General features: G+C 39.4%; 1 protein-coding gene across 1 annotated transcript in view; it reads right to left on the reverse strand.

The window, feature by feature from the left end:
- The window catches only part of b4galnt4a (beta-1,4-N-acetyl-galactosaminyl transferase 4a), a 65,320-nt gene that overhangs the window by 19,027 nt on the left and 21,269 nt on the right, over positions 1 to 25,024 (reverse strand). The window contains exons 5-6 of the mRNA XM_014340267.2: positions 21,688 to 21,755; positions 5,025 to 5,103 (exon numbers count right to left, since the gene is read on the reverse strand). Coding sequence (XP_014195753.2) covers positions 5,025 to 5,103; positions 21,688 to 21,755 — 147 coding nt within the window. The remainder of the gene's footprint in view (positions 1 to 5,024; positions 5,104 to 21,687; positions 21,756 to 25,024) is intronic.

Genomic DNA, 25,024 nt, shown 5'->3' on the forward strand with positions numbered 1-25,024 from the left:
GTTTTAGTAACGCAGTAACGCAGCGTTCCTACGGGAAAGTAACGGTAATCTAATTACCGTTTTTGCAATAGTCATCCCTTACTTTACTCGTTACTTGAAAAAAGTAATCAGATTACAGTAACGCGTTAACGCGTTACTGCCCATCTCTGGTGATGACAAGATGAAAGTCAACATACAAGACAGGAAGAGAGATACGAAGATTAGCTCTGCTAACAGCTTTAATTCCCACTGAGCTTACCCCATGTAAGTGACTGTCCAGAGGTTTTAGTAATGAGACTGACAGTGAGAATAATAATTGGCTATACAGTTCGATTTTCCCAATCATGAGAAAGATAAACGATTCCCACAGAGGAATGTACATCGTGCAATTTTAATCCTCATTAGGAGCAAGAATCACCCTGCAATCATTTAAGTTGTACTTACATGCATTCATACTGTCTTCTTGAGAATAAGACAAATACCATGGGAGTGTTATGATCCCAAGCAATTAAAGACTGTCAGTGTGGTAAATATTATATTGATGTTCTCAATTTTTCCATAAATTCATATGCACTAAATGATTTCTTGGAGTGAAGGTGCCAAAAGCTGAAATGTGTTCTGATTGCAATATGGTGGCTTGCACAATGAGGCAAATAACAATTATAGGGTACTGAATTTGCTGGAAAAACACAAAACAAGAAATTAATTTGATTTACATCAGGAATCTCAAAATTAATGTCCTATTTAAAAAGAGAAATGTAAATATACACATGGGACAAAAAGGATATAAGAAAAAGCTTTAAAATGTATTTGAAATGGTAAAAAGGAGTGAAAGCTGCAAACCAAACTCAAATAAGAAACTGTAAGAAAAGACACACGCAGCAACAGTTTGCTTGGACTGCAGATTTATATGGCGAAGAGAAGTCATAAGCCAGACATTGAGAGGCCTGCATGTGCTTGTGTGATGGTTGTGCCTCTGAATAAATGCAGAATGTGCAGAGTTTGGGTTGACGGGTGTGTGCAGACGGGTGTGTGCAGACATGGGCGTGTGTGTTAACTGGTGGGCACTAAATTCCTGCATTGAAATGCCTCACCCCAGCCTGACCATAAACTTGCCATTGCTAATTAAGGCGTGACTTTCTTCTCTTCCTTTCCCTGCGACTCTTTCTCTCAATCATAGCATTTAATGACCAAAGCTTTCCTTCATTCTGTCACAGTGCTAGCAATAGATGTTTTCCATTAGGCGAGTGGAAAGGTTCTGTGTTTTACTGACAAAGATCCAGATGGTAATTAGGAAAGTTAATGAAACTGCTGCTCACTAAATCATCTGTCATATCGCACGTTCCATTTAAAAAATCCATCACTTTAAAAAACATTTATCTGAAGGAAAACACAGAGGCAGGTACACACAGATTGCAGAGGAAATAGTCACTTGAAATGTGGGTTGGTAATGTGTCTACTTACTCTAACACGTTAACAGTCTCTTGAGATATTGTCCTGCTCTTCCTAAACACAAAGTTGTTTCCACCCCCTTGAGGAACGAATAGTGAATTCTGAACCTGTCTCTTCCTGTCTCTAATGCTGTTTATGTTCCACCTCCCTGCAGCTATTTTCCCTAAATCGTACCCACAATGAAATGGAAGGATGCCAACACAGGCAAAACAAGGATTTTCTCTCTTATTTTCTAACCAAAATAGAACGTTCAGATTGTGCTTGTGTATTATTCACTATTTACTCCACCTCATTTCTTCAGAGGAATCGCTACTAGAGAAATAAATTCCCCAGAGGAACGAGTCCACCTTTGGCCATACAATCGCCGCTTCCCACAGAACATAGGAGAAAGAGCTGTGAATCCACGCTATCTGTTGTTTAACAAATGAGCGCCTGGGTTCCAGTGGATTTATGTGAGTCCTGGGCTTATGCTGTTCTAGGATGGTCACGGTAAATCTGCTATTTTTGTCAAGGTGTGAAATGTATTCCACAGTTAAATCACACACAGGGGCCTTCTTAAGACAGTGTACCAGACACACCACACATACACACAACTACACATACATTCCTCCACACAATCTTGAGCTCCTGCATAACTTTTATGTGCTTCATTAAATTGTTTCTACTAGTAGAAACCCACATTGACAGCCTCATGGGTAGTTGGCTAACAGGCAGAAAAAGAAAGAACAAGAAATGGAAAGAGAGAGATGGATTTCCATGTGGCCTTGATTCATTAGTAGATACAGTCACATTACCTGTATGTGGATGACTGGCAAAGTCTGTTAAGAAAGAATACCATAAGGCAGCGGTCCCCAACCTTTTTTCGGTCCGCCACGGACCGGTTTATGCCCGACAATATTTTCACGGACCGGCCTTTAAGGTGTCGCGGATAAATACAACAAAATAAAACTAGTACGGTACCAAAAAAAAGAAGATTTATTATATATAACACATGTGAAAAAACCCAGGAAAACAGAGTTAACGATAAAAACGATAACAAAATAACGCTGAAAACCTTAAACATTTCACACCTGAGCCTCAACTCTCGCGGCCCGGTACCAAACGACTCACGGACCGGTACCGGTCCGAGGCCCGGGGGTTGGGGACCGCTGCCATAAAGTATAGAAATACTTCAGATAAGGGCTTTCAGCACATACCGTTTATACATTCTTCTTACTTTTTCTTCATATTTCAGGTCAAATTTATTTCTCCTCATCTTTCATTTTACTTTCATTTTACATCATCTACATCTACCGTCTAATGCCTAATTCTATTACCATTTTGTTCCCCTTCTTCCACTTTGCAGTAGGCTGATGTCCAAGTAATGGTCAATACCATTACTTAATCTCCTCTAATACATGAAATCAAGAAAGAAATAACCTTGTCTCTGTTGTCCTTTGTATGCTGCTAGAGGTAACCACAACTAGACATAGCCACAGCATTCTGCAGATTAGCTTTAAATCATATACTATACATGTTTTGAAGATGGTGTAATTAACATTTCATATAAAACAAAAAAAAATTATGTGTAATGCCCTAGAGAACACTGTGAGAAACTAATAGGATTTTCTTTATAGCTCCTTGCAAATAGCTATGATATAGTTGCTTGGATAGGGTATTCTCTTTTTACTCTTGTACTAGAGTCTGCCTGCTGCTGGAGTTACCTCAACCTTTTGATCTACGCCAGGTATGAGGATAACATATTGTTGATTCCTGCAGTCGCTGGGCGGCAATGACAGTCATCCCTCTAGGGATTATTTGGTGCACTGCGAGGGTTGGCTAACTGTTGCAGGCATAAATGAAGGTCCATTAAAGTGTTTAACAGTCCACTTTTTTTCCTTTCCCACTTTCTTTAAAGCAGTGGATTAGTGCGGTATATTTACAGTTCACAGAAGTTTGGCCAAAGGAGAAAAAAAACCCGACTGTGAAAATCAAATTAAAGCCAAGTGGAGAAACAGTTCTGCATCAGGCTATACCCCATTTAAGTTAGAACCCCTGGCAGCAACGGCACGGCGGCCTGCTTGCCACCATTGTCTGACACAAAATGACAGCACAGTGAGGAGATGCAACTCATGCTATCTAAACAACACCCCCGCCTGATTCCTGGAAATAGCAATTAATTACTCAGCTAATTTAAAGCAGCACCATGCTTGTCCTTAACAGCGGAATAATAGGACTAAACACATTAGAAGAATGAACAAGCTTAAAATATCTCCACAATGCATACATAACACTATACATTGATGGATCCCTTTGCAGAGGCACATGTTTCTTCAATTTACGAGTAGCAGTCAGTAGCCCAGTAAAAAGGACAACACTGTATTTCTGCAGATTTAACTGAAATATACTCCACTATTCTCACTGTCAACTCAGTGGCAGCATGTTCATAACACACTCACATCAATGACCCAAAACATCCCACAGAACCTGTATAGTACTGTGACCTGCCAATAATGGATAACTTAACTGCTTGTGTGAAATATTGCCAGTAGACTGAAAAAAGGAGAGATCAGAGTACAATACTGTACTTTATGAGCACCATTCAGTAACATTGGTGTACTAGTGTTTGCCATTGCTAGCAAATGTGGTAATGATTAGCAAAATGGGAAGTGATTACCTTTTTTCTTTAAATAGAAACTAAAAATATGACAGGACAGTAAAGTATACAATCATGCAGAAAGTAACAAAATTGATTTAGTAGAGGAAAGCAACCAGAGGCTACAGAAAGAGAAAGAAGCGCAAAAAAATAAAACAAATTGTTAACCTTGAGGGTAAAAAAACAACAACTTCTATTTAAGAAGAGTTCAACTCCAAGAGTACAGCTGCTGTTCTTCCTCTTATAATGGTCACCATGATGAAGATAACCTGAGGATTATTAAAAGATTCATTCCATACGCACACAGCAGTGATCTCTTTTTATCATCCGCCTTCCTACTCAAAGTACAAGCTCACACGAGGCGTATGGGCTCTCGTTTGAAACTTCATCTCGAAATTAAGCCTCACTCATCTCTTTGCTTCGCCTGAGGTGCAAAAAAACCAGTGAGTGAGAAATGGTGCAGAGCAGAATCAAAGTGAAAGAAGCACAGAGCAAAGATGCAAAGAAAGGAAAAGCTGAAGAGTGATGACAGATGGAGGACTGGAAAGAGAACAGTTAGAGAGATTTTGTGTGAGTGAAGGCTTTATGCCTTTTAGGAAAAGCCAGTGCACCAACAAGCTGGGCATGTATTGGATAAAGTTGTAGTTAAAGTGGACAGATGAATACACTGAAAGACTAAGAAATGCAAAGTAATACACAGTAAAGGAGGTGAAGGTTAGCTTTCGCCTTCAAACATTTCCTTTCATTCTTTCTCTATTCAGTCACTACTCTGACACTGTTAAACACAGGGTACAAGTTAAAACTAAATGGAAATGTTCCTGTCAAAGGGCAAGGTTTTCACCAGACAACTGAAGCAATTTTCATACACAGACACTCAGACTGCTGAAGTCGAAATAATTGTGAGGAAAAAGATGTACTCAGAGAGGCAAAACCACAGAAGCGGGGTAGGTACACTTACCCCAACCTCTACGTGATCCGAGCCCTTGTCATCCTGCTTGTGGAGAATCTCAAAGTAGTATCGTCTGGATGAGATCAGACTAGACGGGAAACAAGGAAAGAGCAATTATTATTATTAGATATTGAACATTACTAATATATATATATATATAGGGTCAATCTATCTAAAATATGCTGTCCTACAGGCAAGAAGGCAAAAAAAATGGCGGTAAGCCACAATCTAAAAATCCTCATTTCCTGAATTAATCACGATCGATGCTGTGCATTAATTAATATTTTGCTCTTATGCAGGCTCCAGTATTTCTCTGAAACTCCTGGCTAGGCTAAGTAGAGGACTGATTTAAAGTTTTACTGGGTATATTTTTTCTTACAATGTGATAATGCAATATTTCAGTTTTTAAAACACTTCATGGATAACAGGCCTCCAACTGTTACTGCGTGGGAGACACCAAAACACTGCTGAACACATCATTACCCCTCAAAACACACATGTACATTAGTGTCATCATGCATATGTATCTATGCGTGGACTGTGATAAGTATTTCCTCCTATGATTTCTGGTGTTATCTGCAGTCATCTCCACCATTTTTGTGTCGTGTGATTTGCTCAGATCTTTCTTTGTTTCTGTTTCCTGTGACTATTTTCTTTGATGTTTTCCCTTCCTTTTCTTCTGTCTCCCGTTTGTCTCCTAACACAAATACAAACTGATTTTCTTTGATGAAGTCTTTGTTTTGAATTGAAAATAGCCTGACAAAAGCAGGACGGATGTGATTTTAAAAAATATAAGGGAAAAGCAAAAGGAAATAATTTTGTTATATGTGATTCTTGACACTATACCCAAGAGGAATCATGATAAGGATGCACAGATACCTCCGAGGAGGTAAGACAGGTTCTTAGAAGCCAGCTGAATGGCTGGAATAAGATCCAAGCCATCAATACATATGACCCACTGATCAGCAGATACACAACTGGAATACAAAAATAATAATAATAATAAAATGGTCACAGGAGGAGACAGATGCCACTGACATCAAGACACGAATACTCCTCACAATGCACTGAGATCTCCACCTGAAGTCCAACACCCTGAGGCTCTATGAACAATGGAAAGAGGGAGAGCGAGCATTAGTGAGTGTCAGAGCCACTATTCAGGATGAAATATGGATGCATCCATAAATACATCACGAAGATAGTCCCCTGAGATGAGCTGCTCCAAGAGTGTCTCAAGCAGCTGAAGACATAACAGGAACAGGAAGAGGAATGGCTTTGTGGAAAACCAAATTGCATGGGGTGTACCAATGACAGACAGAGGAAGTGACTGACATAAAGAAATCCTACCACTCGCTAGAGAAAGCCTGCCTAATGGACAGCACAGAGTATTTGATCATGCGAGTAGAAGAACAAACTAAGGATCAGATCCATGGAGGCTTCAGTAGCCATAGCCGACAGAACCAAGGTTGCAGATTGTGCAAAGGTACCCCGGAGATTATCCAACACATTGTAGCAGGGTGTAAGATGCAAGCTGGGACAGTGTACAGGAATATCTGTGGCTCATATGAACTAAAAGTCCTAAAGCGTCCATGGGAGACACTGACAGAAGTGGTTGAGAAGAACAGGGTTAAGATCTTATGGACATGCTGCTCAACCAATCAGACATAGGACCAGAGGCCTATACTTGTGATAGATCTCTGCAGACTAAATCTCCAAAAAGTTGATTCTGTTCATCTGGACGTAGCGTTTTGTGGGAGAAATGTTTCGTCACTCATCCAGGTGACTTCTTCAGTCTCAGCTGACTGCAGGTTTCCCCAGTCTTATAAACAGTACATTTGCATAATGACTGAAACCAGCCCACTGAAGGAAAAATGGGCTGGGAGGTCAGTTCCTTAATCTTAATTATGCAAATTCTCATGACCATTGATCAACAACCACTGACCAAAACCCTGCAGACTAAAGTGATCCCAGTGGTAACAGCAGCATTAGGAGCTGTGACCACCCCCAAACTGGAAGACTGGCTCCAGCACAACATCAGAAGGCAAGAATTTGATGCACAGTATCCAAAGTCTCATCAGTGTATCAGTTTGTCCAGGTATCTGGACAAGAATTTATACACATATGTTTAATTTTGATCTAAACGTTGCCCTACTGTAGAGCTATAATTGAAACAACATGTCTTGGTTGAATTTAGGTGGAATTGAGCATATATTTTACCATTTAAAACACCCCTTAACAGTTAGACTGTGTGTGTGTGTGTGTTTTCATTTCTGATGTTGTTGACCGAGTTGAAAGAAAAGGACAAAAGCTGAAGGAGGATGGTCACGTGTCCCCCCCCTCCCCATGCATAAACGCCGCTGCATCATCCGGCTGCCCAGCTTTCTGTAACCAATAAATCATTGCAGGTGCACGGGAGCAGTGACAGTGTGCTAAGGTCACTCTCTCATGAATAGGGAATATCTCTCTGTGCAGCTGCTAAAATGGCACTCAGAAAAGTAAGTGCCACTTTCAGCTTTTGGAACCCTGCTTGCCCTCTCCCAAACGATTCAAACATCATCCCATTCATAACCCCGTGATTTACGCTGAGCTGTGATTAAAATCCAAAGACAAATCTTATATTTAACTCACCGCTGTAAAAACACAGTGAAAAGACCCATCATGGTTAGTGTTAGATATGCAGCAGGATTGAGTAATTGAGACTTGAGAAGAGACCAGTAGGCAATAAACAGTGAAGGATGTCACATGAAACTATTACAATCAGACACCAGTTTTAAAAAGGGGAATTTATTAGAGAAACTAATCTGCCTGTCCTAATTCTACCAAATATCATTTTTGGTTAACACATGCCATCTTTTATTTTCCCCTGACCAACCTGGCTTACTAATCAATTTTTTGGACTTTTAGCATATCCACTTCACATCTGTGCCCAAACAACTTGAGATAATTTTAGAGAATATGATCCTATTTCCTGAACCTTCATTAGATTGTCTACTTAAGCCTATAATCTGACTCGATCTGGGGGATAATTTAATATGAGAGCAGAGAGGATGCAGCCTGCCGCCACAATATTTCTGTATTACATTGATTAAAGATATGAAGGACAATCACATTAAAATAAAAGCTGAATACAACATACTACTGCCTGTCAACGTTTGACATCTCTTTCCTTTAGCTCCACTCTTACAGATGCAAGCCTATTCACGGCACACTTGTCCGGCACAGGTTTGCTTCCCTTACTAGTTAAAAGAAGCTAGAAAAACCAAACGCACAGAGAGACAGCAGACAAAACTATAACTGAAACAAAGGCAAAGTAAGACAAAGAAAAAAAACGTATCGCACAGAGAAGCAAATAATGGAAAAATATGAAGAGAGCAGAACATTAAGTTTTATTCACGTACTTTTCTGTTGCTTGTTTATCTATTCCCTTTATAACTTCACAGTCATTTTGTAGGCCATTTCACGTTTGATTTGTGTAATTTTGTTCCACTGTTCATATATTTGTTTACCCATGAGAGAATAACTGTTGGCAGCTTTCGGCTTATAGCTATTTCCTGTTTTAAACTTAACATAAATTTGTATCTTTGCCTTGTTTCTGTTTTCAGTCTGGTGTGAAAAATATGAAGATTTTTTTTGGGGGGGGGAAATAAAGAACCGGAAAAAGATCAAGAATAAGTTTTCAAAAATGAATATGACAAATTATGATGAAGAGAATTTGAGATACTTCAAAGTGTTTTATAAAACTGAAAGAGCGCAACAAAAGATGGAGAATGAGAAAGGCAAACAAAAGAGCATAGAGGAACAGTGTAGGAGGACTGGTCACACCAATCGTGATGGATGATGAGGCAGGCTCCGGACGAAAGAGATGAAGTGACAAAGACACAGACGGAAAGAAAGATGAAGGAGAAGCGATAAATAGCAAACGAACTGAAAGAAAAAAACCCACAGGGAATTATAAATGATTTTTTGAAGGAAAAAATACATTACAGTGAATACCACTGATCACTGATCGCATCCTGCCAGAAAAGAAAAGGGGAAAAAACATTAAAGAACAAGTGAAGGGCAAATGAGAGATTTAAGAGGAAAGAATAACTATTAGTGTGTGACTCAGAGGATGAGTAGAGGACACAAAACAGCAGTCTAATTGCCTGACTAATTGGGGTCTTTGTTTCCAGTTTCCCTCCATTGGGCTGAATGGATAGCGAGACAAAGAAACTTGACTTGGCTGGATAACAGAAGAACAGACTGTTGAAGATAAATACAGAGAATATCTTGAGTGCCTGCCGGGTATCTGCTACCTTTAAAGTATAAAATATTTATTTGCCATGAAGTGTATAGAAAATCCTCTCACAGAATCGTGCAGAAAAGTGTTGGACCAAAGAAATACTCTCACACCAGCAGACTGACAAACACACACACTCAGAATTACTGATCTGGTTTGCAGTGAGCAGAAGTGAAGTGAAATAAAGGCAGTATACTGTCCTCCCCTGGTTAATACCCGTCCTTCTTCTCCTATTGTGAAATCATGACACACTCTCCAATCTGCCAATGGTCACGGCAATTTCCTGATTCTACTTTTTCAATATCTCTTCTCTTTTTCAAACTCAATTTCTCATTACGCTATCTGACTGTCACCCTGTCCCCATCTCTCTCCCTTGACCGATTCCTCCCTCTCTAATACCCACAGGTGGCCTTTAAAAAAAAAGACCCTTCTCGGTGAGTACACTTCTTTAAACTACATTAATGATACCAGTGTTTAGAGCTGCCCCAAGGAGGCCCACAAACTTCACTTTTCTCTCCTTGCGCTTTCTCCCCTCTTCATTCCATTTCTCATACATTCCTCTAATCCATCAGAGAGCTATCGTGCTGCTCTTCCCTGCAGCCTCAATAAATCCTCTTTCTTCCATCCCCTCCCTTCACTCTGCCCCTCTCCGTTCTCCTTCATCCCCATCCTCTTTCCCCATCTCTCGCTCCCTCTCTTTTTCGTGTCCGTCACTTCTTTCTGGCTCTTCTCACAGAGTCTCCTTTTCCTTTATCTACCACATCCAATTCCCCCATATGTAATTATCTAATACAACATTATAGCATTACTTTCTCCAGTGCCTTCCTCCCCCCCCCGTCCATGTGAAGAAAAAAAAAATAACTACACTTGGTGGGAGTATTTGTGCTGCGCTAAAGCAGATGCTCTTTTGATCACAATGAAGTGCAACTATAATTATTACACTGCATCAAGGTAAATCTATAGAACACGTACAAGTGACTGAAAATGTATCTGCAGCTAAAAGATATACACGGAAAATTCGTGTGATATTTTATGCCGTTTTTTTGTAAAGTCACAGTACCCACTATTTTAGTGCCATAAACACTCATTAATGCACCAAACATGCTTTAATCCACACATTAAAAAAAAACTACTTTAAAAAAATCTACCATTTGTTGAGCAGTGCAGCAGCCTGGCTGTTTCAGAGATGCTCTGATCCTGGCCACACTGACTTGGATCTCATCAAAACCGTTGAGGTCTTTAAACTGACACACATTGCCTGAACCCAACTGAATGTTCTCTTTATGTCTAATAAATGCCAGATATTTCTCATCTGTTTTAATATTCATGAACGACTTTCACAGAGTTTCACATACTCAAAAAAAGAGTGCAAGAAGATCAAACACTGATTTCTGCCTCACCTTGGCACACCTGGCCAACTGTTAACCTGTTAAAAGTGTCAAGTTTTCAGTTTCCAGTGTAGAAACCATCTGACAAGCACTCTATATAGAGCTGACACCTTTAAGCACAGTTGGATTCAGTTTATTAACAGGATTTCATAGCAAAACAAAAAATATATATATTTAAAAAAACTAATGTGTTAATGATGTGTCAGAATTCTTTTCTAAATACTGATCTCTTCTTATCACATGCTGAAAGATCCCGGATATTCCAGTCAATTTCCAAACAGCTTACATGTCACTTTGCTGGCTGCTCAGTATGTAAAGTTAGACTAACCTCACCCTTCATCAACATGACTGTCGGTCGCACTCCTGCATTACTGCCAATCAGATGTTAGTTTCTGCAGTTTTACACAGCTCAAAGTACATCAACACCCGAAATTCATTCTGATCAAACCTAAGCCACTGCACACTTGAACAGAAAGAAACTCTCGAGCAGAGATTTGCATCTCAGCAGGCTCCCGTCACTCATAGAAACAGATGGTGGAGTAAAGGCCCGAGGGAGGAAAGCAGGACAGAGAAGTCACGGCAGATTGCTGGCAAACAGCTTCATTCTAGTTCAACTGTTACAGGGTATCAGCCAATTACTATTAGCAGAAAGAGGTTAGAAGGTCCTCACACGCAACCAGGGCCATATGTGCACACAAGGAAACAGAGGTCACTTAAATACAAAAAAAATAAAATAAAAATACTAAGAGATCCCAACTGGAATCATCATAGAGTGTCTTAACGAGGCAGCAATTTTGGAGTGATATAGCAGCAATTTATAGTTTTGATTGCTGTCGTACTTCCTAATATGAAATTGAAATTGAACAAAGGTTCAATTTGGCTGAAATCTGGTGACCATGAAGGTCAGAGCATATCATTCAAATCTTTTTTATACTTATCAAACCATTCAGGAACTCTGCTTCAGCCATCCTGGATAATACCACTCCCATCAGGTTAAAAATGCTTCACAGGAAAATGGTAATCACTCATAACATTCTTTTATTGATTTTCAGTAATACGTCCCTTGATGGGCAAAAATGGATCAAAACCACGCCAGAAAAAAGTCTTTCAGAGCATATCATGAAAGCCAGAAGATGCAATGCTCAGCTCGTGTGCGTGCTAAATCTGTATTCCTATGATGTCATGTGCAAAAATCTCTACACTTTCCTCTCTCAAAGTACTAAAATCTCTTCACCAGCTAATAGCCAGCAGTGCTTAAATGATTCAATTATAGATACTGAGAGATCCCATAGAGAAATAACTGGTCATTCTCCACTAGGTTTCACTCAGTGTTGCTGCAAAAGGTGCAGTGGACTCTCTCCTCCCAGTTACTATCAGTCCTTGAGGTTCTTTACCAAATCATGCATATAAACAAAACAAAACAAAACTATTGAAATAGAAGTAAAAAATGCAAAGGAAGAAGAAAAAAGGTGGTAAAGAAGAAGTAAAAACAAAAAATCCATCACATGTCACATGTGTACTCACACAAACTGAAGAACAGACCCATGTGTCTTTGGAAGATTTGAGTGTGAATGGCATTTGGAGCTTATGAATTGAATACTGCTCCTTCTAAATGCCAAATGTGGTATCACAGACAACCTTAGAATCATTTTCGACCTTTGCTTCTCATCACATCACTGCCAAAGTTCAGAAACAACCATTTCTGATTCGAGGCATTACAGACTGAAGGAAACTATTCTCAGCATTCTGCATTCAACAGAAGGTTCACACTAAAAGTTAAGGAAACAGTCAGTGTGCCAGGGGCTGGTTCTGTGACCCAGCGTTTTGTTATTTTTTATTGTTGATTTCTTATGTTAATATTATGTTAAAATCATGTCCTGTTCTTAAGTTAAGGGTAGAGTTGAGTTGTTTTGTATTAGTTATTTCAAAACTTTAAGTTCTATTATTATTATTATTAGTTTGTCTTTGTTAAGTTTGAGTCTGGTTTATGTTTTTTCTATGTTCCCCTTGTGTGTCTCTCCTCTGTGTCCCTCTCTCTCTCTTACTCCCTCTGTCTCGTGTCAAGCTTGCGTGTCCCAGTTCATGTCTCTCCATGTTTCCTGTTTTATTTTGAAAGTATTGTGTTTCTATGTTCAGTGTGCTTAGTTATACTCTTCCCCTGTGCATCATTATGTTCGTTTGTGTTAGCTGTGTCTCCCCATGTGCTTCCACTTTCCTCATTACCCTTATGTGTATTTAATCTGTGTGTTTACATTCAGTCTTTGTCAGGTCGTCGGTTTGGATTCATGTCTAGCCACACCATGTCTCAGAGTTCTTCTTACTGATCACGTTCATGTTCAGTTTATTTCATAGTTCCATAGTCGCATGTAGCTGTTTAGTTCCACGTCCATGTCTCTCATCCCAGTTTTCATAGTTTATTAGTTATTACCCAGTTTAGGTTTTCAGCGTTTTCAGCCAAATAAACGGCTCGCCTTTTGTTTAAACCATAGTTTGTTTCTTCAGTTTCTGCATTTGGGTCCACTTTCTCACTCCCACACAGACTGTGACACAGTGTTTGATTCAATTTTTGCAATGGAACTTTTACTTTAACTGAAAAATTTCAAACTGAAAAAATGTAAATACTTTAACAAATTAAATAAAAATACAAATCACAAAAAGCAAAAACTAAATGCACCAAAAATTAAGTGAAACTTTTTTTTCACATCAAAACCACATATAATTAATATACACATAACCTTTTTCAGTTCTTTTCAGCGTACAACTACCTCTTCAAACTGTTGTATTTGTATTACAATACCTGTTCTGAACTTCTTAAATTTTGTCCCTGAAACTAATAAAAACTGAACTTTTTCAAAAAAATACTGTGAAATACCCCAAATATGCAAATCTACTCTGGAAACTAATAAACTAACTGAAAAGAAAAATTCTAATTCAATGAAAAAAAAATCAAAGCAATAATAACTTGTGGTGCTGGCAAGATTTTTTTCAGCAATTAAAATGATATTCCGATTTAGCAATACTGCCACATACAGATTTACAAAAGCAAAGAAATGGATGAGCCAGACTAGCAGCACAATAGCTCCCAATAAAAAGGAACACAATAAGGCACCACGTTTTGGAAATGTGCAAATGCAAATGCAAAAAAAAGTACATGTCTGAAAATAGGATAATAAACTCATGTGACTAAAGGTGGTGAGTTAGGGTGGTGAGTATCTTTTATGATCCATTGGGTTTGGGCAGTGCATCAATGCTTGTGTATCTCCTGGAGGGCAGGAAAATCACCTCTGAAGTGCGTTGCATTCCTCTACGGTGCAGTTTTTGTACCAAATGATACAGCAGCACAGCAGGATGCTTTCAATGGAACTGAGAATGCTGGAGCTCACGCTAAATTTCTCCAGGTGCCAGAGGTTGTACAGGGGTTGTTGAGTCTTCCTCATCATATTATTGGTGTGCATGTGGACCGTTTGGGATCCTCTGTGATGGTCATCTGAGGTTCTGTTAATGTAAACGGGGTCATGCTCTCTCCTTGTCTGCTTGAAATCCACGATCAGCTACTTGGTCTTATTAACACTGAGGGCAAAGTTTTCTTGGTTATCAAGAAACCATTGTGTCAGATGGCTGATCATCCATGGTTATACCCATCATACTACTTCTAATCTTCAACTAATTGCCAATCACGTTCCAATTTGAGAGCCAAAAAATGTTCTAAAATCGAGCAGAGCAGCAGCCCAGCTCGGTCTGAATTCAGGATGGTTCAACTTATAGAATTTTAGTAAATGTCAATCACGCCCTGGTGTTGTGTGTGCAGCCTGAGGCTCTGTTAGCTGTTTCAGAGAGACGAGATAGTGTTGACAGGGTTATCAGAGTTCCTTATCTGACTACTTCACTGTCACTCATCAAGCTGTTGTGACAGCACCTAGCAGGCACTGCCAAACTATCAATTCACAGCAGAGGCGGAGACAGATAAAAAATTATCTCAAATTGACACTGTTATTCGATTAAAAGTCAAAACAACATATTCTGCTGGCATCAGAAAAAAAAAGTTTTTTGTGCTTCTTACTTTGATTTGATGTTTTTAAAGTTTGATTTTAAATGCACAGAAATGTAACAACAAAATATGTTCTATGTTTAGTGTCATTTGATTAAACACAGTAGAGCACTGCTGACTCAGATTCTGGTGTTGAAACTCCCCGAGTGTATACCAAGAGGAGGAAAACACCCGGGATGGATCACCATCACAGGCAGAAAACGAGAGAACCCGCAGAAAATCCACCAAGACTGTGCAAGAACATGCAAACTTGACACAGAAAGAGCCTAAACAGCAGAACCTTCTTTCTGTAAGGCAGAAAATGAATGTGGGGACATATTAAAGAAACTGGAGCTGTCAAATGTTTTCTATTGTTCTTCACAAATAAAAGAGTAGCTGTCAAATGATGATCAAATATTATTTATATTGTGTTCCAAAAAACGAGCATGTCACCAGAAATCTAAAAATTGGTTTTAGTGCTGGTATTATAATTCATTTGATGATATGCTTACACAAATCCTTACTTGGATCTATTTCAATGAGGAACTAAAAAGTGCTTTGAAAGCAAGGAAAGGGCTGAAAGAGAATATCAACACCCTCTATTTTCAAATTTTAATAAGCTTAATCATATTACCCACAAATACACCCACTCACTAATAGCATGAGTCATCACCTCCAGGAGTTGATAGCCAGGTGGTGTAGATGACTGTGGATGACATCTATTAAAACTGCCACCTAGGATGAACTTCCACACTTCATGGCAACAGGAAGGCCAACATGTGAGAAATACATCATTCCAGCTGGTCTTTGAACTGCGTGCACACAGAGAAAGCGTTCCTACTTCTTCCCCTTTTACTGCTTTTAATTCAATGTTGCACTGTTATTGTCACTATGACACGAGGTTCAGCAAGAGAGAAAGAGTGGACCACAAAAAACGAGCAACAAACGTGAGCGATCCTTGAAGGGAAAGATGTGGCAGATGAAAGCACGTTATCCAAGATGACCACATGTTTGATTTGATCTGTTTTATGTGTGCCTGTCCATCTATTTAAATATGCTTAACTCTGTGGATGTACGTTTTCTAGTTGCAGTTGCCTCTGATTGCATTGTATGGAGACCTCCAACAGCCAAGTGAAGTGTTTAAAGTGAACCTCTCAACAACAATATGTTTCATTCTCTGACAATATGATTCAGCCCTGCAGCAGCCATTAGTCACTGTTCACTCAACTCTACTACAATCTGCTGTACAGGTCCAATGAACCAAGACATATAAATAACCACAGTCCAGAGTGTGAAAAAAACGAAACAACCTTGCTAACGTAGGAGTGTCTGTGTTTCACTCTGCTCTCCTCTGTTCAATTACATTTCTGACGGCTGCTCTCTGTTTGGCTCCGTTCTGCTCTGTACTGTTTGACTCTTTTAGACTCCATTTTAATATAGCGCTGTCTCATTCCATCTAGTTCTGAGCCCACTATGAATAAAACCAAGAACAGCAGCACAGTGTGAGAGCTGTTTTAAATTGCAGTTTTGATTAAGGCTTTGTGCAGAACTTAGCTATGGCAGAATGAAATCTGTAAATAGGCTCAAATGGCCCTGAACTTATTCTCCAATAACAAATTGTACAAGAAGATCAGGCTGACAAGGGCCTCATGTGTAATGACTTATAATTTTCGCAGTGCCCATCTACGAAATTGAGTGTAATAAAAACCCGGGAACACTGAAATCATTTAGTTTTGTTCGATTATTCCTTGATTTTATCAGGTTTACAGATCTTTGAAATTACCAGGTTATAAAATCTAATGAGCGATAATAACAGCTGCTCACGTCGTCTCTTTTTTTAAATAAAAAATAGACGGAAAGCGATATGTTATTCGCTTCTGCACTGCTAATTTGCTCATTTCAATTCCATCCCATCTAATTTGAAGAATACCTTCTTATGAAGGCATGGCAATTAATCCTTCTGCACAGATTTGCCACGTTTGGGAGGATATCCTGCCACAAACAGATCGAGTGCAATGGTGTGTGAGGGATGCAAGTTGCACGGGGCAGCACAGGGAACATGCGGAAAATGACAAATTAATTTTTTTTTGCTTTGAGGTCCCACAATAAAGCCATTAGCAGACTTTCAAATGGTGCAGTATTTAACAAGCACATTCAGATTAATGCAGACAGGCCTGTATTTTTTTGCATGCAAAAGTATGAACATGTTCTCTGATGTACACCCACACATGAAATAGCAAAACCGATTTTGTATAATTATATTGAAACTGACTTTCATGTCCTCTTTGACATGGCTCCTCTAAAGCAAGTGAAAGTGAGCAGCTATAAAATCAAAATAGATTTGACTTCAGTTATCAAGCTTAAAAGCGCACAATTTTCAACTTGCTTCATGTCTGGGAAGAACAAAATAAATAAATAAATAATGACATGACAGAGAAATCATAAATCACTTTACACATCAAGGCCAGGAAACATTAAACGCTTTCGGAGAGGTAGATGAAGGCAACAACTGCTGTGTGTTAATCATCGTTATATCAGATTTCATTGGGATAGACAATGCGCAGTCCAGCCTTGTTCTCTTGAACACTTCCCCTTGACTGGCATAAGTTAAAAAATATAACGACAACACACCCAAAATACTTTTAAGCAGATGCAAAATACATTCACACGCAGAAACACAGTAACAGGTCACAAAACTTGAAGTGTCACACTCAAATTCCTCTGCTGCACAACCTTTTTAATGTTCCTGTCATAATCTGCCTCCACGCTTGGTTGCTTTGTTGTTGTCTTGTTATTGTGGGAGACTGCAATATACTTGTCAGACAGGAAAAGAAAATAGAAAAACTTTCAACCGCATCCTTCTGTCTCTTCTTCTATTTCATTTTTGTCACCTCTTTGCTCTCCCTCGTAGGCTGGTGAGCTTTCCGTGCTAACCAGACCCAGTTAATCCTACGCACAGAGATAAAGTAACACTTGCACATATAACATTCATGAATAAAAAGGACTTCAGCATTATGATTTGGTTTTATCCCGTCACAAAAACAACCTACACATAACAAACCTGCCAAAAAACAAAAGCACGTAGGCACAAACCGTGACGATAACCTACCGAAACCTCCAAAGCAAACACAATTTAAAAGCACACACACTGAGGTGTTACGTATGTGTAACTTCCAGCCAAGAACCACACTACCACTTTTTTGTCATGAAGACCTGGAACAAGAACAGACTGTACAAACACACAAGAGACTAAACTGTGTGCGTGGGTATATCTTTACAAAAAACAAGAAAAAAATTCAGCACCAGTAACGATGAGAATTCAATATATGATTAGACGCTGGTGTGATGGAGAGAGTCAGCCTGAATAAACTGTAATGTAAAATCAATACTGTAATCAATATAAAGAACGTAAAGTTCGTTGTGAAACATATTCCCTGAATGTGTGCCATCTCATTGGATTTTCATAGCTTGGGATGTGGTTTCTTTTGATAATGGAACCATCACACTGGGGATATAAAATGGCAAGCAGGCATGACTGATTTTCATAGTACCATTATTATTTTTAATCATAATATAGAGCTGCGTTTGGAAGTATCATGTTCAGTATATTTTATTTTAAAACTGAATTTCAAAAACAGCTGTATAGTGTTACACAAATGGCCACAAATGGACGGGAATAATCTGGGCCTCTGACTTTTTTATACATCTTTGTATGGTATGTATGCATGTATTTTTTTTATGCATTGTATGCATCTATGATTTCAAACTTCCACTAGATCCAGTGAGACATTTGTCGGTGTTAACTGAACACCTACACTGACTTAGAGCGTCACCTCAGAGGTCCATTTACACATCCAACCAACACTTCTGATGTTATCACACTATATGTTCTGTCACTTTCTTTTTTTTTTTGCTGGTCTGGAGCATTCAGGTGTGTGTTAAAACAATACCAAAGAGTACAGACAACAGCAATGCTCTTGAAGAAGCAATTGTTTCTGCCAATTAGTTGGCAAAGGGTTATATGGTAATTTCCAAACAATTTCAAATCCAGGTGTGGACGTTCCTGCAAATTCATCCCAAGGTCAGACCGAGCAATGTTCAGAGAAATGTTAGAGTCTGAAGGCCTCAGTTCATGACAGTACAATTAAAAGAAGACTGAAAATGTATAATTTGTTTGGCTTTCTAGGAGAAAGCTTCTTCTCTCTAAAAAGAGCATGGCAGCATGGTTTAGATTTGACAAGTTTTATCTGAACAAATAGTTTTTACAGCGTCGTTTGGACAGATGAGAGCAAAGTGGAGATGCAGCATCTCCATAATGCACAGTACCAGTTTTGGTGAAAACCAAACACAGCACAACAGCACAAACACTTTATACCAATCAATCGTGGCTCAAGAGTTGGGCGTTCGCCTTGTAATCGGAAGGTTGCCGGTTCGAGCCCCGGCTTGGACAGTCTCGGTCGTTGTGTCCTTGGGCAAGACACTTCACCCGTTGCCTACTGGTGGTGGTCAGAGAGCCCGGTGGCGCCAGTGTCCGGCAGCCTCGCCTCTGTCAGTGCGCCCCAGGGTGGCTGTAGCTACAATGTAGCTTGCCATCACCAGTGTGTGAATGTGTGTGTGAATGGGTGGATGACTGGATATGTAAAGCGCTTTGGGGTCCTTAGGGACTAGTAAAGCGCTATATAAATACAGGCCATTTACCATTATAACTGTCAGGACTGTGGTGGAGGGATCATTATTTTGGTTTTTGGTTTCTTTGCAGCCACAGGAACTGGACACCTTGCAGTCAATGAGTCGACAATGAACTCCCTCTCCACTGTCCACAGTATTCTATAGTCAAATGTGAGGTTGTCTATCTGACAGCTAAAGCCTTGGGCAAACTGGGTCATGCAAGAGGACAATGATCCCAAGCACAGCAGCAAATCTACAACAGAACGGCTGTAAAATAAAAGAATTAAAGTCTTGCAGTGGCCCAGACAAAGGCCAGACTTCAACCCAACTGAAAGGCTGTGTTGGGACCTTAGGAGAGCTGTGCATAAATGAATTGTCACACACTTGAATAAACCGAAGCAATGTTGTAAAGAAGAGTGGGCCAAAATTCCTCCAGAATGACATAAGAGATGGATTAAAAGAAAAAAGATTACTTTAAGTTGCTTCAAGTTATTGCTGCTCAAAGCAGCTATAAAAGCTATTCAATCATGGAGAGTATTTATTTATTGCACTCACCGCTTCTGCATTTTGGCTTATTTTTGTTAAACAAATAATTACACAGTGTAATACATCATGTATTGTTGTTCATCTCTAATTTTATGCCCTGGTAAGAACTAAGACAACCCACACAGAATGTGAGCTTTCTTTCTACACTGTATTGTTATAATTGTTCATAACCTAATTTGTTACATTTAAAAGATCCAAGTATCCCTTAACTTCACCCCAAACACCAGTGATTTGAATAATTTAGGCCAACACTTGTGCTTCATTCAGTCGGGCAAATGAGGCAACCCAAAGGAACAAGAGCTTTTAGAATCGGTTCTCCTGCACAATCATATAAACTTAACAATGAGTTCAGAAGCAAAGTGGATGCGGATAAGTGCTTACAATCACAATGCGGCAGATTATTATGTTCACTTTGTGAATCTGTGGCTGTCTGTATGTCTCTGTTGTCATAAAAATTGGGTTCTGGAGACAGGTAGTGTAGTAAGAACTACGACAAAAGAAGCAGCTTTGAGTACTTTGTCACCTGTCTATTTGCTTGTCAACCTGAGTTTCACAACCATGCAAGATGGAGTCTGAAAACTTAAAGATCAATATTAAAGGAGAGTTTGAAGATGGGTGTGGCCCAAGAACTCAGTGAGTCGTCATGTAAACATTAGGTAGAAAGATGTGTCGAGGACTGGATAGTTTAATGCCTCTCCATCTTACATTTACTGAGAAAGAGAGTACTTTCAGGATTAAGACTGTCGACACCTGAGAGCACTTCTTATACAGTATGGTAATTCATCTATTGATATAGGTCCTAGCATGCATACAAAACATGCATAGAAGATCTGCTCTTCAGTCTCCAGGGAACACTTTCTTCTTATATGTGAGAAGTTGTAGTGTAGGGTTGCAGGACCAAGGCTTCCTGTTCTATGTGCCAGTTATTGTTTATAAATGTAATCTTGTCAGATATTGGCTGATGGTTTCAAGTTTGCATTTTGGTAAATGTGTTTCTTCCTTTGCTCTCCATAGGAAGCAAAACCTATACTAGGGGTGGGGAAGTCCAGGCCTCAAGGGCCGGTGTCCTGCAGGTTTTAGATCTCACCCTGGGTCAACACACCTGAGTCAAATTATTAGTTCATTACCAGGCCTCTGGAGAACTTCAAGACATGTTGATGATGTAATTTATCCATACAAATGAGCTGTGTTGGTTCAAGGACACAGGTAAAACCAGCAGGACACCGGCTCTTGAGGCCTGGAGTTCCCCCACGCCTGACCTATACAAACACAACTGTTCTGTACTAGTCAGACTGCAAACAGAAACCAGTACCAAAAATCATGTTCCTTGATAATATCTGCATCTACCTAGAGATTACCTTTATTGCTATAAATTAGGTTGTAGAGTAATATTAATGTGCAAATACAGCAATTGCTGCAGACTGCTGCTTAACAGGTAAAGAGACTATTTAACAGAAACAACCATGGAAGACTAGATATTCACATCCTGACTCTTAGTACATATATGGTCATGCTAACAGCTTTCAAGTATTCCGAATTGTGTTTAGGTACTTCCCACTACAGTGTATACAGACTGCATTTTGCTATGATGGTACAAATACAAACTCACTGACAGGCTTACAAGGTGAAACTAACAAAACATCCGGCAAAACCTTTCCTGGGAGATCCTCCATCAGATTCTTGTGCCCTTTTGGTCTCTCTACTGCTGAGAAAGTGAAATCATTTTGCCATCCTGATACGTGTGTGGTTGTCAGAGGTACTTACTGCACAGACTTCGAAGACTGGGACCTGAACTTGCTAAACTCGCCTGGAGCGGTCCACTCTGTCCCCAGCTGCAATACAGAAGAGACAAGACACAGGTCAGAGAGAAGTCTACGACAAGCTGGAGAAGAGAAAGGGGCTCCACAAGCCTCAGAGCAGTATGAAAAATTCAGTTTGGTTTGCAAATCTTTTTAGAAATCAGCTGTGTGCTAAATAAAATACCAACTTTATCTTCATTGGGTACTGACAGAGACTGGTGTCTCAGTTAGCAGGTGGATGTCCTAAACTTATTTTTAAGTCAGAAATTGGATTGGTGGATCGCAAAGGACACCAAAAGATCCTGACTGCCTCCCTGGTTAGCAAAATAAATGAAAAGAAAATGGGAAAACAAGCTAATACATCCCAAAACAACAGGAAGAGTCAATCAGAAGGAAAGTTTGGAAAGGCAAAGTGAGCTAACAAATGAGAACTAATGACAATAAACAGACAGAAATAGAGGAAGTCAGATTCCCTGCCAATGCTGACTTTGAGAAGCCAGCTCATCTAAACCCCTGGGGTTCCTTTTTTGGCCCTGTGGTTGAGTCGGTGCCCATTCATTCTCTCAGCAAGCCAACACAAGTAATTAGGGCCCCTGCTGTTGCTGATCCATAATGAAAGAATGAAACTAAGATCACAGTGGGCATGTCTTTAATTGTTTGTGTTGGCCACACAACTGAGTTTGAGACTGGTCAAAAGACATTGCTGCGAGTGGTGCTAACAAATCAAAAGAGACAGTAAATAGCTGTTGATCCTCAATCTGTGTTACACAATACATGTTCCCAGAGAAAAACATATAGTGATGCACATGCATACACAAACAAATCAAAATGGCAATTGTACAGTGGCATATCTGAATGTGTTTGCTGGCATGAAAGGAGAGTCCCTATGATAATAAACCTTAAATCATGCAGCCTGTCCAAAGCCAATCAGGCCCCTGGCAATGCTGACGCCTCTGAGAGTCTTTGTGAGGCTACTGAGTAGAGAGGAGGAGGACACAATGTGTGCTACTGTGCTTTCAACTCTGGAGCCCACAGCATCTTGCTGCCACAGTGCATATTCACACCAACATTCCCTTCAAATATTCCTCTGGTAGGAGTTAGGTCACTGAAAGTGACATCAGGGAAGCTAGCTAACTGAGCACTAAGCAAAGTACTCCAGTAGCTTTGCATTAAAGATGAAGATACATTTGCAAACACATACGTGAGCATTTACTGGAAACAACTGTAATAAACTTTGTCCTCATGTTTTTTGTGCAAACTTGTTATCGTACTTGAATGTTTTTGTATGTTATTTAAAAAAGAAAGACTCACTTCTTATGCTGATAAGCTAAAATCTGCCATGTGGATATGACAGCCTACAGAGTAGGGATGGGTATCGAAAACCGGTTCTTGTTGAGAACCGGTTCCCACTGTTTCAATTCCTTGGAATTGTTTGCCATTTTTGTAAACGATTCCCTTATCGATTCCAGTCGCCCCAAATGACGTCACCACGTTGTGGAGCGTCATTTACCTGGCAGGAAACACGGCGCGTAAGCGGCTCAAACGCTCAAAAGTTTGGTTATACTTTATGAGAATGGATGACAACAGGGCAACTTGCAATACTTGTAAAGTAGATACTTCATTTAAGGGAGGAAACACTACGAATATGCAAAAGCATTTGCTCACAAAACACGCGATGACCTTAAATGAATGTCATGTTTTTAATTCCGCTCCGGACTCGTGAATCTCAACCCAGCAGCAGCGGTAACGTTTGCACGTCCTCTCCCGTTAATGCGGCAGGTAAATAATCAACTAACAGTGCATATTATGTTAGCGCGATCTGCTTTATTACAAAACCTGCCATTACTGTGCATTTAGGTGACCATGATGAGAGAGACAGACAGAGTCTGGCTGGCTGCAGTCTACCGGTAGCGTCTCCTTTCAGGCCAGGATAGACGAATGTCACCGAGCAGTGACTAAGTTTGTGGTAGAAGGTTTGCACCCATTTGCCACAGCAGATGCCACCGATTTTCGGTAAGTGAATGTGTTTAATTGTAGGCAGGGACATTACTGGATATTCTTGTGTAATTGCTACTGAATAATTTATTTTATACTTTGTTATTGCTACAGAAGAATATTTATTTTATTATTTTACATTTACAATTTTTTTTCCTGGGGACCCTGTGACACCCCATTGAAGAGCCGTAGGCTATGGATCTCTTAAGATCTCACTGTTGGGTTTGTAAGGCCATGTTACTCCTAAATTTCTACCTTGTTCAAAGAGAAGATATAAAACGAAGTTCTAAGCTAATCGAACTTAGTGTTCTCCTTTTTTAAAAAGAATCGATAAAGAATCGAATCGTTAAACAGAATCGAAAATGGAATCGGAATTGTGAAAATCTTATCAATACCCATCCCTACTACAGAGTGAATGTCTGTTAACAGTAAAATTGTGACGCTGGATACCAGATGTTCCGGCTAACCGTTTGATCTGTTACACCTATTATTTACAGTTTTATCAGTCACAACAATTCCACACATGCTTCTATTACTTTCGACAGTTAGTAACCGACCTCCATGACGGTTAAAATAACTCACAAGTTTCATATGACTACACAAGGCATTTCTGTAGAAGTGTAAAATCTTTCAAAGCAGAGGAAATTGGTGAAAAATGCAGCACTAAATTGAAATAGTCAACCTATGAGAAGACACTATTGAAAATGCCCCTATTACTGTATTGTACTTGCACGGTTTATGTTATACTCTCCCTTCTTTCAGGGTTTTTTTTTCTGAACATAAAAGGTAAAATAGAAAGCTATCACACAGCAGAGACAGCACAGGAAAAATATCAATCTCACCAAGTTGTGTCATCTAGTGCTGACTCTACATGCAGGAAACCTTCTGAGGGCGCATACAGGAAATCATTAAATTATATCTCTACAGATATTCAATTTATTTCCAAAGTAAATAGAATTTTTGGAGTGAAACTTGGTTTTATATAACTGGGATTATATTTATGCCGTCCTTTGAGCTCTAAACCTTTATGTGGCACGAGACGACTTACCTATTTATGCTCTGCAAAAATAGTTGATGATTTAGATTATTTTCTGAGCAGCTCAACAAAATATAGGATTCATAAAAACAAAAAGTCAGGGTGAACATAATTCAAAAATTAAAGCCTTTTTATTTTTAATTTGTCTTTTTGTGTCTCTTTTTTATGGTAACAAAGACATCAATCAACGGTGTGCATTGTGGTTACAAGGACAAAAGCTCTCCAATGAAAGGAGCAGATGTTCTTTAAGGTGCACATGCAGACATGCATC

The sequence above is a fragment of the Haplochromis burtoni genome, unplaced genomic scaffold (genome assembly GCF_018398535.1).
Source record: "Haplochromis burtoni strain Fernald_Lab_line unplaced genomic scaffold, NCSU_Asbu1 Contig_259, whole genome shotgun sequence".
NCBI classification, from domain to species: domain Eukaryota; kingdom Metazoa; phylum Chordata; class Actinopteri; order Cichliformes; family Cichlidae; genus Haplochromis; species Haplochromis burtoni.